At 38.7% G+C, this 15,012-nt stretch overlaps 1 protein-coding gene across 3 annotated transcripts in view; it reads right to left on the bottom strand.

Moving 5' to 3' along the window:
• DCLK1 (doublecortin like kinase 1) overlaps positions 1-15,012 on the bottom strand; it is a 228,149-nt gene that overhangs the window by 67,423 nt on the left and 145,714 nt on the right. For all 3 annotated transcript variants that reach the window (XM_079304891.1, XM_079304890.1, XM_079304892.1), the window contains exon 5: positions 9,687-9,803. In XM_079304891.1, the coding sequence (XP_079161017.1) occupies positions 9,687-9,803 (117 nt within the window). The remainder of the gene's footprint in view (positions 1-9,686; positions 9,804-15,012) is intronic.

The raw sequence follows: 15,012 nt of genomic DNA, 5'->3' as shown, positions 1-15,012 counted from the left end.
GAATCCTTCTGGATGCTCTTCATACCTGGATATATATATTGCTATTATTGTTATTATATTATTCTTACTACTGGTATTATAAATATAATCCTTAAGACAGACACCACAACTGGACAGAAGTGGTAATTTCTGATATTTTCCCTGTCCTTTTCAGGGGCCCTCATTTTTTACCTTTTTGTTTATGACTTCCTGTGCTTGTGAGTCATTACGCTGAATTTGCAAATAGAGGTGATAGTAGGTGCTGTGTAGCAGGAAGAGCCTGCAGTGATTCTGTCCCCTTTCCTGAACTCTATTTACACTCATTACTCCATTCTTACATAAGCTGCTCATGACCAGGAAACATAGCAACAAATATATGAATAAAAGCTACAAGATTTAATAAAAGTACTACATTCCTGATCACTAAATTGCCCTAAAATCCATTTCTAGGTGGAATGCATTTTTGTTGGAAACTACATTTCTATCCAGTATCTGCACTGCATTTCCCACTGACTGACACAGCACATGCTCCTGGAGGGAACCTTGATGTAGATAAAGACATAAGAAATTGGTAAATCACCGTTGTGACTGATCATTTTATTGAGTGAGGCAAGAGGTTTCTTGTCATTTTTATTCATAAAATGGCAGGGGTCACAGACTTTAGCTTAACACGCAGTGCCCTCCCATCATCTTCTGGAAAAGATTTATCAGTTCAAAATTTCACCAGTGAAATATGTATTTAAAAGCTGCAAGAAAACAATATTATTGTGGCTGCTCAGAGCAGATGTACGTGACTGTTTAGCTGTGAACTCCTTTCCTTGCTGTCCTCACTTGCTGAGGATGTGCAACAGGGCAAGGACCTGTCTTTGTATTTGCTTTTCCAGCACCTGGCACACACATGAAGGTGGGAAAACCCATAAAACAGAACACTAAAGCTGGATACCAGCATCTACTGAGATAAATGCAAAATAGGTTTTAATACAATAATATGAATATTGAATATGATAATATTTATGAATAATATTATTATAATAAACTACTGAAAATGCTGCAAGTAAAAAGTACTCTGATGGCATTCCAATAAATACATTTTTATAGGGCATATTTTTATCAAGTAATAGAAAAAAAGAACAAGAAAAAAATGAATTAAAGCATCAAGTGCCAGTCTGAGAAGCCACCAATACCACGGCAGTGCATTAAAATCATAGTTTCCTATAGAGATGCTTGTTGATGTGCAAGTAGAGTGCACTCTGTAATAAACATAGAGATGACTTTGTGTGTTTAAAACAGTGGTTTGCCAAACACAAAAGTGTGTCTGTAGAAGAAAGAGGAGACTAAGGAAATGGAACAGTGCAGGCTTTTTTTGCAGCCACAACTTATGAATAGGAAAGTTAAGCTAAAAAGTGATTTACACAAGTCACAACATATGCATGTCACATTTAGCAACTGTTAGCAGAAAATACGAGAATACTGCTTGACCTTGCCTCAATTATTTTGTAGCTTTTCACTGTCCTTTCCAAAATATTTTTGTCCCAGTAAGATTATATAGTTACAAAATAGTTAGGAAATAAACCATATCTTGCCTTTTTGTTCATTCTGCTTTTGTATTTTACTTTTGTACATCTTGTCATTTTTGTCTTACCACCAAAAGACAGAGTGTGTACAGAGCACCACATAGGCAATTGCCCTCAGTATGACTCCCCAGTGAAGACAAGGCTTTAAAGATTCTAACTGGTGCTAAACTGTCCTTTTTGTATTCAATCTTTTGTAGAGTTTATGTCAAGAAGTAAAGCAGATAAAAGAACATCTTTTTTGCCGCTGAAGACAGGGCCTGACAGACCCACACAGAACTTTCACCTGATCAACAGATCAGTAGATTAGAAATGTCAGCAGAAAGGGCTGCCTATGGGTCAGGTGTACATTCCCCAGCCCAGCAGCCACCAGCACACGAGTTCTTGCTAGTCACTGGTACCTGTGGTAGCCACACAGTCTAACCCAAGCCAAGCAGAGCTCAGCAGGGACTGTAAACCCCACACAGGCTCTTCCACCTCAACCCAAAGTCACCTATGCCTGCACTGTCAAGCAGAGAAGTGCTGCAGACACACAGACCTTGCTGACATATCTTGTATCTCAGAAGAAAGGAGATTGCAGCTCCCTGGCATCTACCAGTATTTGTTTTTCCTGTAGTCTCAGAAGGTAAGTGCCTCTTGGGTTTTTTTTTTCATCTGCACTTCAGCTGATATCTATACTGTCTGCTAATTTCATGTAGTACCTAATTATAAGAACATTTATATACACATTAGATTCAATGAAAATCTGTCTTTTGGACTGTTTTGCCTAAGTAGAAAGACTAGGATTCTCAAATCAGTTTGTTTGAGCAGAGTACAATTTCTGAGCACGTTTCTTTGTTTAGCGTTAAACTTTTCATCCTTTAAGAGGGTTAAAGTACCCAGCATAAGCAAATCTACTCCTCTTACCAACTCTTGTTTTTGTTGCAGGGTATAAAATTATGAAAATTAATTTTGCACTGATTAGTATCAAAGACAAATAGCATAAATAAAAAATTAAAAAGAAGCCAAGATCAAAGAAAAATCATCTGGAAATCCCTCGGTCCGCAGGATGACTCCATCACTCCCATGGGTGTGAGCTCCTGGCTGTAGGAAAATTTTACTTCAGCATCTTTATTACAAAATCTGTCAACTGAGTACCTGTAACAGTGTGGGTAAAGACAAGTGACCTCACCAAAGACAATACAAGACATTGATATGATATCATGCTTTTTCCTCTGGGATGCAAAAGGCCTTCTTGAGCCAGTGGTGGAAGGAGGGCTGTTTCAGAATAATAGCCTAAGGATCAACTATCAGACTAAATAAAAACATATCCTATTGCACAGGAACATCTCTACCTTTTTTTTTTTTTTTTTTTTTTTTTTTTTTAAATAGCAGAGAAAAGCACAAGCATCTGGCCTAGAGAAGACTTCCATAAGCTGTATCAGCTTTTTTCTTTAGGAAACATCTACAGTTTTGATCAAGCCTTTTGATCAAGTTTAGCAATATGCAGTTTCACAATAGCTTTGCCCAGGTACAATTTAAAGAAGAGCCCTCACATAGTCTTTGGTAATCTGACCTACTCTATCCATTCCTCACATATGCTCCCTTTGTCATTTGGAATAGGTACATATCAACCCAGGTACTCTTGAAACAGTCACTTGTCACACTGAATAACCTAAACTCCTAAATAACTCTTTTTAAAGCCAAATTTTAACACCTGAATTGATACTACAAATAAGATTTCAAGCATCTGGCATATTCTGAGTGAACTTGAGGGAAATGGGATTCTTTACAAGGGACAAAAATGTGAGAAGAAAACAATTTTGAAGTAGGTGCTCAAACTAGGAAAAAAATAAAAGCTACTTTTGTTGAGAGCAAGTCCTGAAAATTAAAGTTGGAATTTCAGAAGGCAAGCCAGAGTTCACCCAAATGCAGCATCTTTCCTAAATTTAATGGACCAAAGGTACAGTAATTCCAGTCAAATCATGCTGCTCTTGATTTGATTAAAAATAACGATGATGAAGACGTAAGTGTTGCTGCTTTCTTTGAATCTATTACCTCTTCACCCACACTGAAGCTGCCACCAATGGTGTTAAATGGCAGCTGGACAGAAGCCTCCAGTTACTGAATAGCCATCAGACATCCATAATTTTCAGTCACCAGCAATTCTCACCAAAATTAAATGTCTCTTTTAACTTGTCTTTTTTAAATGCCCTTGCCCAAATATTATTTGATGCCAACAAAAACACGTCAAAGTGGTTTACAGACTTTAGGAAGACACCAGATAAATTAAATAGAGGTAGGATTATCTATTGCACTTGGAATCAGACTTCAGCCTTCTGCCTACCAGGAGGTCACACTATCTTTTCTCTGCTTCTCTTCTTTGCCTTGTTCCATGTTTCTCTTCTCTATTTAGACTGAAAGCCTTTTGAAGCAGACAATACCTCAAATGGATTTGAAAAAAGCCAGAAAGCAATCCTCCTGCTGTGAGATTTCTCACTGGTGGTACTGTTTTGGAACACTGTCAGATGTAAATAACAAACTGAAGAAAACATAATAATGGAGAAGTCAGCCCTTACATAGATCTTCCTAGCTTTCTTGTACTCTTGAAAGAAAAAAATATTCTGTGTTTTTATATAAAAATAGGATGCATCTGTTCTCAGGAGCCAGGGAGGCTATCAGGAAAATATAAGTGCATTAAACATATGTTCAGTTATGAAAAGAAATGAAGTGAAAAAAGGTGAACAACACCTATGTATAGGCATACATGCTTTTGAAGTATGCCAAGAAATTATGTAAAGGCAGATGCAGTCCTTTTGCTTACTGTAAATTGCATAGCTCAAGAAGCAACAGGGAGTGTGTGTTTCTCATAGGCTGATTTTTTTTACTTTGCCCTCAGCTAACCAGAGCACAGATTAGGACCTTTGTAGCCCGGAGCACTTCTGTAGCCTCAGGTTTCATTAGGGGTCTTTCCCTGCAACCCTGCAGCCTGATTTCCACTCACAGGTCCCCACTTAGCCTTGTGCTGCCTTAGCAGTGTGTCCTAGAGCCTGTGGGATGGTGTTTTCCCTCCTGTTGTTCCCATGATGTTATTCCCATGGCCATGTACCTACAAAGCCTGGCAGTATTGTTATGGTATGTTTTGTATAGGATTTTCAGGCTTGCCAAGGAGGATGCTTTTAGAGGCAATGGAGGGCAAAAGGCACCTGCAAAGTGAGAATGTCATCTAAGAGCATTGGAATTGTCATTAAGAGTCCTTTTCCCCCAGCAGCAGATGAGACAATGAGGGAAATGGTTCTCCAGGACAGTGGCTGCTGACTCCTTAGGGACAGGGAACATTCAGGGTCCTTTGTCTCCTCCTCACAAAATCAGGGATCACCACAACAAGGTGAGACTGAAATGGAAAGCAAGGGCCTTCAAGCAGAATTTACTCAAAAATAATTTAGCATTACTGAGTTTATCTTCAAAGCACAGGTTTTGGTAAAATATTATTGTTACAGACTTACAGATGCAAAAACAAAGCACAGAAAAACAACAAATGACCAACCCCTCAAAATAACCTCTTTGATTTCTGTAAACAACTTCAGAAGCTATTGGGATGAATTTGGGGAAATTTATCTCCCTGAACCACCACTTGCTCAGAAAAAGGAACTCACATATTTAATTCAATCTATAAACAACTAGTGCAAGCCAAAGTTTGGCTTAATTCATTGACCAGTTGAAATTCTGTGTCAAAGAAGGGAAACAGTTGTTGAGGATGGCATTTAAGTGCTTCAATGAGAATAGATTGTCTATGTCTTAGCCTTATTTATACTTCTATTTCTCTAACCAAGACTGCCTTCATTTACTCTGAAAAATAATGCATCCAAAACAGCTATCCTGTTGAATACTGGCAATAAAGACTATCCCATACTACAGATGTATTCACAAGAGAATAAAAATTAACTCAAGGATCTCTCTTCATTCTACAATTTTGCCAGTTTTAATACACAACTTTGAGATTTTAATATTTTTTAACATAGTCTTTGTCTGTGAAATTTTCTTTTTTTAGCCTATGTAATTATCCATGTGTATTTTTTGATATTAACATTAATTCAAGTCTGAAGCAGAAGTATGATCCTTTTGTGCACTTAGAATATGCAGACTTCTTAAAGTGCAGAAAGAATCAAAAAGAAACAAAAGGAATCAGATTCTTTCTAATTAGCTACATGCTCTTTTCCATTCATCTCTCAGCTTTTTGTCAAGGGTACACTATCAAGAATGCTTTCTGCCTCCCTTTATCCTTCCTTCTTGTAACTTTGTTCTATGATAAAACTCCTCAGGAAATTATACACCTTTAACTTTTTTGTAATATGTATCTATTGTCTTTGATCAGAGCAAAGAATCTACTCTTCTTATTTTCCATGCTTATTGGTAATGAAAGAAAAATCCCTAAAAGTAGTTTAAAGGTTAACTGAAAGTTGTTTAAAAACATACAATAAAAATACATGTACATAGACTTAGCAGTAACAACATGACAACAAAAGCATAACTTCAAGCTATGCACAGGTCATTCAGGATATTCTCTGGTACTGAGATATTTAATGTAGAGATCACATAAAAATTATCTGCTCATATATGTGTTACATGACAATTTCTCTATTCTGCTTCTGTCATAGGTTCATAATTCCAAGAAACAAGCAGCATTTTTATGCTTGCTGGGTGGCAGAAAAGTGAAATCTGTACATATTGCTTGCATTTCAAGGGAGAAGTTTGGGTTTTGTCTAAAACCATCTACGAGTCAATATTTCTCTTTCTTTCTACTGATGGTTTATAAAAGCAATGTCTAATAAAAAATTGCATTTTAAAAAATCATTGACTGGTTTTAGCTTTATGTGGTTTAGAAATAATTCTTGATAGCAAGTGCTTAGTAAAATATTGTTTCCTTGTATAAAAGTAATGCTGATCTAAGTACTCATGTATGTAATTTTGGAAATAGGCTTACATTAACATTCACACAATTTGACCTATTTGCAAGAAACAAACAGCAGAGATAGAGTCAGCCAAATGAGAGCCATTCCCCTCACTAAAAATAAATGCTATAGAAACACTTTCAATTGTTTATCATTTTTAAACTTAATACATTTAGAATAGAACAGAACAGAATAGAATAAAATAGAATAGAATAGAATAGTTCAGGTGGAAAGGTCCTACAACAAACATCTAATCCAGCTGCCTGACCAACTCAGGGCCAACCAAAACTTCAGCATGTTCAGATGAGAAGTGGAGCAATAGAGTAGTTTTGGTGAGCACCTGGCTTCAACCAACCACACAGTATTTCTTGGTAAAGGAATCTTCCTAACTACAGAAGCATTGAGTTGTTCAGACCAGAGAAGACCTTCAGGATCATCAATCCAACTGTTAATCCATCACTGCTGAGTCCACCACTAAACCAGGTGCCTCAGTGCCATGTCTACACACCTTTCAAATATCTCCATGGATGCTGATTAAACCACTTCCTTGGGCAGCCTGTTCCAATGCTTCATAAACCTCTCAGAAAGAAATGCTTCCCTGTGTCCAGTGTAAGCCCTCCCTGGTGCAGCTTTGAACCATTCCAACATGCCTTGTCACTGGATACCAGAGAGAAGAGCTCAGCAGCTTTGTCTCCACATCCCCACCTCAGGAAGCCATAGAGAGGCCATTCAACCAGGTCATTCCTCAGCCCTTCCTTTTCTCAGAACAAGACACGCCCAAAGTCCTTAGCTGCTGCCAATAGCCTTCCAGCCCTTTCAACAGTTTTGTTGTCCACCTTTGGACACATTTGAGTACCTTGCCATCCGTTGTAAACTCTGGTGCCCAGAACTGTACACAGTGCTCAAGGTGAGGCCACACCAACGCTGAATATATTGTGAGGATCACCTCTTTCACCTGGCTCGTAGTACTAGGGCACACTGCTCACTTATAATGAGCCAGCTGCCAATCAGCACTCCCAGATCCCTGTTCAGCAGCGCTGCTCTCCAGCCACTCCTCTCCCAGTTTTTACTTGTGCCTGGCATTGCTTCCTTCCAGGTGCAGAATTCGGCATTTGTTCTTCTTAAAACTCCATCCTATTAATCATTGCCCAATGCTCCAATCTACCAAGATGCCTTTGCAAAGCATCTTGTTCCTTCAGAGAGTCATCAGCACCTCCCAGTTTGCTCTTATCCTCAAAATTGTTAATGGTGCTTTCACCTCCTCTATCCATATCATCAATAAAAATATTGAACAAAACTACCCTAAACCTGAACCCGTAAAAAATGCTGCTGGTGAGAAATTAACACGTGTCTACTTCCTATAAATGTATTTTCACATAAGAAATGTCTAAGATGGTTACATCTGGCATCAGCACAGCATCATCCAAAATGGTGCATTTTTAGTATTTTCACTACACTGTTTCATTCCTCACTATAAACATAATGTGTTAATTATTACTGTTGTATAGTAAAAAATTCTCTTTTTTCCATAGCTGTAAAATAACCTCCTGATCTTTTGAAGTATGTAATATATTCTGCTCAGACCTTTACAGAAGTGAACTGCAAGAAGCAAAGATTTACTCACTTACCCTTCCCCAGCACCCTTAAGTAGAAACAGTACTATTTCTTTCAGGACTAAAACTAACATGGTATCACATACTCAACACAGAAGAAATGCTGCTAGTCCTATAGAAATCCTATAGATTATTTATTATATACAGAACAGTTATTTCACACAGAAATGAGCATACACAGTTTAGTGTTCATTATCTGCACTCACAAATTCATTAGGAAAAAAGGCCTTGAGTCTGTAACATTCACATACCAAACAGGGCCTCCCTTGCTAAAGTTCAATTTAACTCTGTTTCACCTAGCTACAAAGAAAGCAACTTAACATATTTATTAAAGGGCTACTCTGGACTTGTTCCTCACTACTGGTATTTCATCCCATTACCTCTTTTCAGGTTTATGTATCTCAGCTGTTCTCCAGGATGTGTAGGAGGCAAGCTGCCTCCCAGCCCTGCCACCTACATCTACACCTCTGTCTCTCATCATGTCTCCCCTTTCCTCCTTCCCAGAGCAAGAAGCTTTTTTCTCACCTTTGTCGTTTTGTAAAAGAAAAAAAGAAGTTCCAGTTGGTCTATCTCTACCCTCTTTGGGTACCAGCACTGGGCCATTCTGATCACCACCTCCCCACAAAGACCTTATGGTGCTGGCTGCAGGTTTCACTATGTCATTTGCTTTTCTGTTTTCTCAGGAGACTCAGGCAGATGGGGAGGTGGCTTTCAGAGAGCTCTAATGCTTACTTCCTGCAAAATCCATATTCACAGGCAATACTGCAAATGCGTGAATGGGTCTACTCAACTGACTCACACCAAGGAATATTTGTACCTTCAGGCACCAATACTGGCAATCTAATGCACTTTTGTGTTTATTTATTTTTTTCTGCTTGGGAAAAACTGCAGGGGTGAACTACTCATCAGCTATCTAGTGGGAGCTTCTGCAAAGGCAGCCAAAGCAAGGTCCTTCAGACAGAACTTTCTAAAGGTTTTGCGGTTTCTTCTCCAGCCTGCATCACTGGTTTGTTAGGTCAATTCTGACATCTCTTCCTCAGCTATCTTTTCACCTCACATTCACATATTTAATTGTATTCTTTCTCTGCCCTGCCCTCCTTTTCTCAATATCCTCATGATCTTTAATCAGTCCTTTCCTCACTACTGCCTCCTTGCTCTCCTCTTTTGTATTTTGTTTCTCCCTCAGAAACAAAATACAAAAAAGGTTGTGAAATTAACCTTTCGGCAGTGGAGATGTTAGGCTGCATAACTTGAGCTACTTTCTGGATTGTTCTCATTCAGTTCCTAGTACAAAGACTACCATACATTTTTTCCTCACTGTTTAGGTATTGGAAGCAAAAACACGCATGAAAAAATAAAATGAAATTGAACCACTGTAGTTCCAGAGTATGATTTGTAAGATGCTGAACCTTTATTTTATATTGGGAAGACACTTGTTCTTAGATGTCAATGAGAACACATGTGAACTTTTAGTATCAACTATTTTATACATACAACGTTTTCCCACAGAAACATGGAATTTTGAGGGCATTGCTCACACTGTTGGAACAGAAGGGTTGCTGTTGTTAAGAGAGATTGTTTGCTTGCTTTACCTGAGCTAGTAGAAGCAGGAGACTTGCTGCGCCGGGACGGGCCTGGGCTCTTGGTGGTGCTCCTGCGTGAACTCGAAGCTATTTTGGTATAGGAAGTAGATTTCACCACCCGACATTCTAGAAGACAAAGAAACTGCATAAGTTAGCAATTAAGAAAGCCAGCAAGATTCTGTAACAGAAAGAGCACTGAGAAGTGAAAACATTTAGCCCACGCTTGTTTTCATTCACCTTGAGGAGTTTTATGAGAAAGTATAAAACGTGTATAAATGGCTCCATTAAAATCCAAGTACAGTATGTACCATATCCTAGACAAAGAACTGCTGCAGTAATCCAGACTTTTAAATACCATGGTTACTGCTTGTACTTAGGACAGCTTAATTTAACAGTGCTGAGACTATGCATAAAATTTATTTGCTTTTGAAGATTTCAGTACAAGTCACATTGCAATTTTTGTAAACAATCCAGATGCAATGTAAGCACTTTTGTCAACCTAGGCAGTCTCCTCCAGAAAAACCGGAAGTCTTCTCTCCTGTATCAAAATGTTACAATTGCACAGGATGACGCAAGTGTCTTCCACTGATGAAAGGTTTGAAGAAAATAAAGCAGGCTTGTTGCTCCTGCTTAATCCTCTGATGAGCAATAGCCCACATTGTGTAGCACACACAATCCATCACAGGTGAGGGAAACGGCACCACTCGTTCATCAGACATCAGTAAAATCAATGAAGAGGCGAAATTGCCCTCCCACTCGAGAGCACTACAAGATGTTCAGGTTAGAGCTTATGTACACCCACACAGATCCGTAGGCACCTCTGCATTACGCCTGCAAAATGGCTCTTGGCCTGGGGATGAAAGAATTTATTGTGCATAGCACTGATGTCTTGCACTCCTAATGGATACTAGATTAATCACCAGACATATTACACAGCTGGGGAAAAAAAAAGATCCAATTCTTAGTCAATTTACAAGTAAAACTCTGCAGCAATGTTTACACTGTCTTCACCTGACAATGTCAGTACACTTCACTTGTTTAAAAATACATCAGTAAACATTTAATTCTGTACCAGACCTGTTTCCTATTTTATTCCCATGGTTAAGGTTTCTCAAGAGAGGTTAAGAGAAATAAACAAGAGTTTTTTCTTCCTAGTCAGAAAACACCGTGTACATTATTTAGTCTTCACAGATCAGTGGAGCCTGTAACATAGTTTAGACAGATTAGAGAACAAAGAAAGAAAATTGAGCATAACTAATTAACTTAAATGTATACACCAGAGAATGATGTCATGAAATTTATTTCTCTTGGCTGCCCTAACTGTTCATCTTTCATCAAGCTGTACAAGGAAATAGAAGCAAGAACTGATGTGTTGCTGAGCGAAACATCCAGCACAGCTGAGAGCTGAGAGGACCAGAGAAATGCCTTGGTCCCCCCAAAAAAGCTTTTCTTCCCAAACTCTCGTATTATTCCTAATTCTCCATATTCCTAACGCCCAATAGTAGCTATTTTCTTTCTGTTGACATTTTTTGATTCACTGATGGCTTCTCTTGTTTTATACTGAACAATCAGTGGAAATGGAGAAAAACATTTACTCTATGAGGAAATTATCTACTGAAAATAGGAGGAATCAGACAAAAGCTTTCTATTAGGTGCCATTGCATAACTACAGCAGGAATCTTACATTGATTTATTGGCATAAACAGCTGCTCTAGAAACTCTATACAATGTAAATAATGTAAATAAATTTTTTTATGTAAATAAGTTTCCTGTAAACAAAGATGTAAAATTTCCAAACACTTAATAGCCTGTTAAAACTGTGATGTAATCCTAGTATGGGCTTCATTCACAGGAAACAGTCAGGAAGGGGAACTGCATATTCCAATGGTCAACAAACAGCAAGACCAAAGAAGAATAATCCAACCAAGCTAAACTTACTAGAGTATATAATTTTCTTATTTGAGGAATTTAAGAATACATGAAGAAAACAGCTACTTTATGATATATGTAAAAAGCTTTCCTATTTCCAGCATGTAAAGAAAACAATTATCTACAATTATCTACATCCCTCTCCTGTAATTCATGCTAAACTTGTATTTTATTACAAGTATTAATATTCATTCAGGTTCTCACAATACATTAAGAATACCTGGAGTCTTAACTATGCTATCACAGAGGATTACCACCATATCTAATTGGGTCAGCATTTATCAGCCATGGGTCTGTTCCTGAGCCAGCTGGTATTGGCTCTGCCAGAGGGGGAAGCTGCTGGCAGCTTCTCACAGAAACCACCCCTGTAGCCCCTCTCACCTCCAAAACGTGGCCATGCAAACAGAGTTCATCTGCAAATCGTCCTGAGGAGCTACAAACAGAGCCTGACCTGTGAGTAACCCCACACTAATGGCATATTGCCCTAAGAGGAAGTCACCTCTCACAGCTAAACCATCTCTCTCCACAGGAGAGAAACACAAATGATCAAATGATGTACAAGCATCACAAGGTCATAGGATAAACCAGTTTAGACATGAGAAATTCCTAGTCCAGTTTCCTGCTCAAAGTTTGAAGTAGCTTTACATTCATAGTCCTGGATGTTTTGAGGGATATTTCAACCCACTTGGGGCATACACAGTGCACTAGGATCTTGGAGAACATTGGTGACAACTTCCTCTTCCAAAAAAACAGTAAGAAGAGATGCTCTGCTCACACTCACAACAAAAGGAAGACTCTGGGACTGTGAAGGCAGAAGGCAGCCTTGGCTGCAGTGACCACGATAGGAGAGTTCAGTATTGTAAAGGGAATGAAGGAGGCAAAAATGAATGATCACAGTTCTGGACTTCAGATAAGCAGACTTGAGACTCTTCATGTATCTACTTGGAATAGCCCCATTTGATAAGATCCTGGAGAGAAGAGGGACCCAAGCAAACTGTGTAATATTAAAGGATCACCTCCAAGTTCCACAACAGTCCATGTCAACAAGCAGGAAGATGTTCAAAAATGCCAGGATGAACATGTTGCTGCTGACCAAACAAAAAACATAAAAAGGATGCATAAAAAAGGTGGAAGCAGGGACAGGTAATCTGAGAGGTTTATAGTCTAAGTCCAAGCATGCTGACACAGTTAGGAAAGCCGAAGTCCAATTAGAATTAAATCAAATGACAGACATCAAGAGAAATAAAAAGTGGTTTTTTACATACAAAGAGAACAAAAGGAAGGCTAGTTAGAATGCACACCCATGAAATAAGGCCCCAATGCATGAGATAGGCCCCAATGACATAGAACGTGGAAAAGGCTGAAGTGTTGAATTGCCTCAGTCTTCAGTATCAAGAGAAACCTTCAGGAATCCCAAGTCCCAGAAGCAGGGTGAAAGCCTGGAGAAAGGAACACCTATCCTGGGTGGAAAAAGATCAAATTAGAGAATACTTAAGAAGAACTGGCACATATAGGTCCATGGAACCTGACACTATGCAGCCTTCAGGTGCTGATGGAGTTGGTGGATGTAATTGTGAAGTCACTCAATGGTCTTTGAATGATAGTGACTGGGAGAGCCATCTGAAGACCCAGCAAATCTCACTCCTATCTTTAAGAATACCCAGGGAATTACAGACAAGTCAGCCTCACATCAGCCTGGGAAAGGGATAGATAAATGAATCATGAAAATAATTTCAAGGCCCATTAGGGACAAGAAAATCATCAAAAGCAATCATCATGGATTCACCAACAGGAAGCCACGCTCAACCAATTTGATATCTCTGCAATGAAATGACCAGCTTGGCAGATGCAAAAATAGCAGTGGATAATGTCTACCAGGACTTCACTGAGGCTGCCATCTCTGACATTTTTCTTTATATCCAGTCTAAAAATTTTGTTTCAATTTATATCTATCACCACTCATCCTCTTAATAAGCATCACTGTGAGGAGCCTGACTTCACCATCTTGATGGAGAAGAGATGCTGCACCATGGACACTGGAGGCTACTGGCAGGTACCCCTGAAGCAATTTCCTATTTTCAGGCTGAAAAAGTCCCGCTACATCAGCCTCTCCTCACACAGCAAGTGCTCCAGCTACCCCCCATCATGATGATCCTCCTCTAATTGCCTCCAATTTAATGATATCTCCCTTGAACTGAGGAGCTTTAAAAAGGACACAGTATTACAGATGCAGCCCCCCATGTGCTAAGCAGAGTTGGTTCCCTGTCTCTGCTGAGTCCTATTTAGTCTATGTCACAGAAATATTCTCTTTTTTCCTATTTTTCTTTTTCTGTAAACCCCTTTGAGCTCAATTATGCACAATTATCAAAATTGGCACAAATTTCTTGTTCCTTTCCAAAATAATTCACAGGTTGTGAAATTTTAAAAGATCACAGTCCTAATGAGCATATATTCTCCTTAAGGTAAATGTGTCAAGTGCCACATTTTACAAATTTATTCATATGGGCTATGGTATGGCCTGTGGAGAGCCATGTAGGTGCACACAACAGGCTCAAGCAATTCATGCTTTCAAAGACTAGGGCAAGACTATTTCCAGAGTCTAAAAGGATTTCCAATAATGGGCAGAATATAACCAGGCTGCTCGTTGTAAATAGGTCTCAGCTCCCAGGAACAGTTTTATGCATGCGATTCTGTTGTCACATTTAGATTGTAAAGTAAAATTTTACTGCAGGCAAAGATCCCACTCAGTAACCACACAACCACTGCTCGTTCCTCTAACACATTACCATAATTTTCCTATTGCTATAGGAGAGCTCCTACATATAGAGAAAACAGCAAAAATGCATGTTTTATTGAAACCCTGTTTTCTACACAGAATCTAAATGGGTGAGCAAATAAATACATACCTTCTCCTCATTAACAGCATTTGAATTACTATACAACGGGTCCTTTGCAAGCTGTGAAACAGAAGAGCATTTTTCCCCCAATTCTTTTTTTTATGCCAAAACTGTATCAGAAATAGATCTGAACTCCTGACAGAAGACAGCCTTACTGCCTTTCTCACTTATGTGGGCATGGCGTTCCCAGCCAAGAAGAAACACCAAGTGTTTCTATATTATGTTCAATACAGAAAGAAATGCTCCATGAAACCCCAGTCCTTCCTCTCACCATTGACTGACTGAGATTAAAAGAACAAAATTATGACATCCATGGTAATGCAAGACAAAGGAAGGTCAACTTTACAGTTTGAATTTCACAGACTTTATTGTTTTCCAACTCAAAATATGATATAAATGTTTTTCCAGTGAAAACATCTTGCAATAAGATGTTCTATTGTATAACTACATACAAAGCTATGAAGTGGGAGAGAGAAGTACAGACTGAGAGCAGCAAGGCTAAAAATTCA

The sequence above is a fragment of the Erithacus rubecula genome (genome assembly GCF_903797595.1).
Source record: "Erithacus rubecula genome assembly, chromosome: 1".
NCBI lineage: Eukaryota > Metazoa > Chordata > Aves > Passeriformes > Muscicapidae > Erithacus > Erithacus rubecula.
The sequence above is the reverse complement of the archived record's forward strand: the minus strand, read 5'-3'. Positions and strand labels throughout refer to the sequence as shown.